Source organism: Terrapene carolina, unplaced genomic scaffold (genome assembly GCF_002925995.2).
Source record: "Terrapene carolina triunguis isolate 2854851 unplaced genomic scaffold, T_m_triunguis-2.0 Scaffold32224, whole genome shotgun sequence".
Taxonomy (NCBI): Eukaryota; Metazoa; Chordata; order Testudines; family Emydidae; genus Terrapene; species Terrapene triunguis.
The window spans coordinates 1-3715 of NW_020696575.1; the positions used below are offsets into that span (position 1 = coordinate 1).

Here is a 3715-nt window from a genome sequence, read left to right on the forward strand (position 1 = left end):
GCGCCCCCAGGCCCGGTATTCTCTAGCTCTTGATGGGCTTGTTCACAGGACAGCGGCGGGTTCCAGATGGTCTCCCTGGTGGAGCTGTCCGAGGTGACGGAGGAGGGCGTCCGCTTCCGGTCTCCGTATGATGGGGAAGAGATCCTGCTGACGCCGGAGAAATCCATCGAAATCCAGAACGCGCTGGGTAACTCGTGCTGTTTGGGAGCCGCTGGCTGGGTCCCTGGTGCCTGCCAGTGACTGTACAGGATGGGCTTGTCCTTTAAAACGGCTCCCCAAGGTGCAGACCAACCTGGAAAAGGGATTTTGAGTCTGAGCTGGTAACTCTGTAGGGGGCGCTTGGAGGCAGTGCTGACCCCAGTGCCCTGGTGCTGTACTGCTGAGGCAGGGTGGGGTGCTCATCGGGGAGTGTTTATCCCAGCGCCCCAGGGCAATACCGGAGGGTTGCTGTGCTGTGGGGGAAGAAGGGGGGTAAGTATCGAATCTCCCCATGGAGTTCGGCCCGTGGGGTGAGCTCTGGCCAGACCTCCCCACTTCTGTTACGTTCTGCCTCCCTAATTCCCTGTTGCCTGTGGAAATCCAGCTCCTGGTGGGGCTGAGCCCTGGCGCGTTGCTTCCATGGGTCGCACGTTGCCTCGCGTACTGCCGCACCGGTGTGGGGAGAGACCGGGGAATCGGTCACTCTGGTACCTTCCCGTGCTGGGCTGCCCGTTCGAATCCTGCCGGCGCTGGGAGCAATGGAAAGTCACGGCCGTCCGCTGGCTGCTTAGTGGAATGAGTCTGGTGGGTCTCAGACCACGTCAAGTGCCAGCCGCCCTCAGAGGGGTAATTAAATAACTCCCCCCCCCCCCCCCGACTCAGCAGCCGCAGCAGGCCATAGAGACACCTCATTCTCCTTTCTGTCTGCAGGGGGGCGTGTGTGGGGTTAAATAACAGGCATCGGCCTTCGGGGCTTGGCTCCTTAAAGGAACCAAAAGGACAATAAGGGGTGGGGGGGGGGAACAAACTCTCCAGGAAAGAGCAGAGAAAATTCCCTGCTAATTCCTCCAGTGGGCGCCCTGCTGGGAAAAGTGCTGTGTTCAGAGCTGCCCATCATGGTGTGACTCAGAGCAGAGTTGGTGGCGTGCGCTGGGCGAATAAGACGGGACAGATCTCCGCCAAACAGAGTCGAGTGGCTTGAAACTCTGTCCCTGGCTTTCACGGCTCGTCTCGGAGAAGCCCAGTCTTTGGGAGGCTGGTTTCTCCGTCCTCCGGCAGCTGCTCGGCCTGCCTCGGTGGTCAGAGTCACGCCGCGTGGGCGCTCAGTCCCGGGAGCTGTCAGTGAGCTGCTGGTGGGAGATCAGCTGAGACGCTGCCCTGGCACCAGCGAGAACCCCAGGCCTGCGGCTTGGCTCGGCCTGAAGGGGAGCCCCTGGTGGAGTGGAAAAAGAAACTGCCCTGGGAAATCGGGAAGAGTGAAGCTAACGTAACTCTGGAAACGGTTTAGGCCCCGGTCCTGCAACAGGGCTTGGGAGGGGTCAGTGCTTTGAAGACGTTAATTGCTGTGGATGCTTTCCCTTTGGTTAAAGCAGAGTGGGGTCTAGTGGGTTGAGGGGAGGGGGGCTAGGAGCCAGGACTCCTGGGTTCTCTCCCTGATCCGGAAGGAGACAGGGCTGCATTGGTTAGAGTGGAGGGCAGGGGGTTGGGAGCCAGGATTCTTGGGTCCTGTTCTGGGCGGGGATGCGAAGTTCAGGGCAGAGAATCGGCGCCATCCCCCTAGAGATTGGCCCTCCCCCGGCTCGCGGGGCCCAGCTCAAGCTGCCTCTCCCTCGTTCCCTTCCTAGGCTCGGACATCATGATGCAGCTGGATGACGTGGTGAGCAGCACCGTCACGGGGCCCCGGGTGGAGGAAGCCATGTACAGGTTCGTCGAGTCTCTGTAGTGCCCCCCACTTCTGTGCCTGGTGGATAACTCCCAGCAGAGCCTTCCCCAAGCAGCGGTGTCCGGATGATGGGCAGGTGCCCCACTCGGGCTCCCCCGCCCCCTGCTTTATCCCTCGCCCCAGGAGCTTGGTGGGGTGTGAGGGGGGGGGGGTTAACCCTCAGCAGGCCGGAGCCTCGTCGCCTGGGGGTCCCAGCTGCGGGCAGTTCGAGGACGTTCCCCTCTTGCCCAGTTCACCCCCCGTGTGGGTTGTCATCATCTCTGGAGTCTGATTTTTGTCACCGTGCTGCCCTGCCTGCGTGTTCCTCCTTGGCGGGGGTACCCCCGGATGTGGGGGGTACAGTGGGACTCTAACAGGGAGGCTGGGTACGCCACTGGGGTGGGAATCAGGATACCAGGGTTCTGGGCCTGACTCGGCCATCTGATGGCTTCAGTCGCTGACTCGCTCTGCCTCGTTTTCCCATCTCTAACATGGGGACAGGGCTAATCCCTAGCTCCCGGCTGAGCTGCGTGTCCATCGATCTCCAAGTGCTTTCCGAAGCAGGTCCCTGTCGTGACTATCCCCTTTTGACAGATCGGGAAACTGAGGCACGGGGCAGTGAAGTGGCTTGCGCAGGGTGGTGCAGCAGGTTGGGAGCAGGGCCGGGAACAGAACCAAGTCCCAGTCCAGGGCTCTATCCGTGAGGCCCCGCTGCCTCCGACTCTCCCGTGGGGTGGCAGGGACTGAGCGGGCCGCGTGCGTTGCAGGTCGATCCGCTGGCTGGACCGTTGCATCGCCGCCAACAGCAAACCCGACGAGCAGAACCTCTTCGCCATCATCCAGGGCGGGCTGGACCCTGCCCTCCGCACCAAGTGTCTGGAAGGTAACGGAGACCTGGACAATGGTAATTCTTCCCGTGTCTAGATAGACTGTGAGCTCCCTGGGACGGGCCTGATCTCGGGCGGGGCCTCGGTGCTCCTGGACCCGTTGCTGAGCGGTTTCACCTCTCCGGAGCGTAGAGTGACCAGACAGCAAGTGTGAAAAATCGGGACGGGGTGGGGGGTAATAGGCGCCTATATAAGATAAAGTCCCAAATATCGGGACTGTCCCTATAAAATTGGGACATCTGGTCACCCTACCGGAGCTGCCGGGAAGCCGGGCAGGGCCTGGTTTGGTGTCACCAGCCCCGCTTTGGTCGTGGGAGCTGTGCGGGGCCGTGATGCCTGCGTCGGGTAGCCCCCAGCTGGCTTTGGGGTAGGATCTGGAGCTGCTGGCAAGACTGAGGGTGCTAACCCATGGGATGGGGGCACACCCTGGGGTGAGGCAAAGCAAGGGGGTGTAGAAGCTGCATCTGCCCCCTTAGCTTGTGGAGACCCTCACGAGGGTGTGGGTGGGAGCGATCCTGCCCTCCCCCTCCCCCCTTAGGGACGGGACCTTCCCAGCTCTGTTTCCATTCCCAGCGATGACGCAGCGGGATGTGCCCGGCTTTGCCATCGGGGGGCTGAGCGGCGGCGAGGCAAAGGACCACTTCTGGAGGATGGTGACCCTCAGCACCGACCGCCTCCCAAGGGGGAAGCCCCGCTACCTCATGGGGGTCGGGTAGGTGTCGGCGCTGAGCAGCGCCGGCTCCCCCTTCTCCTGGAGCTTTCGGCTGGGTTTGGCATCTCGGGGGACTGGCTCAGGGATTGTTCCGTCTACGCAGCACCTGCTGCGCTGAGGTTTGGCCCAGCCCGTGGGCAGGTGGTGCTTCATGCTGCCGAGCCGAGGGGGTTCAGGCACCTGGGAGCCTGGGGCAGCGGTGCTTCATGCTGCCGA

At 62.3% G+C, this 3715-nt stretch overlaps 1 protein-coding gene across 1 annotated transcript in view; it reads left to right on the plus strand.

The window, feature by feature from the left end:
• Positions 1 to 48: 48 nt before the first annotated feature.
• The window catches only part of QTRT1 (queuine tRNA-ribosyltransferase catalytic subunit 1), a gene marked incomplete at its 5' end in the record, with an annotated part of 5986 nt that continues 2319 nt past the window's right edge, over positions 49 to 3715 (plus strand). The window contains 4 exons of the mRNA XM_026663069.1: positions 49 to 187; positions 1824 to 1902; positions 2668 to 2783; positions 3361 to 3499. Coding sequence (XP_026518854.1) covers positions 49 to 187; positions 1824 to 1902; positions 2668 to 2783; positions 3361 to 3499 — 473 coding nt within the window. The remainder of the gene's footprint in view (positions 188 to 1823; positions 1903 to 2667; positions 2784 to 3360; positions 3500 to 3715) is intronic.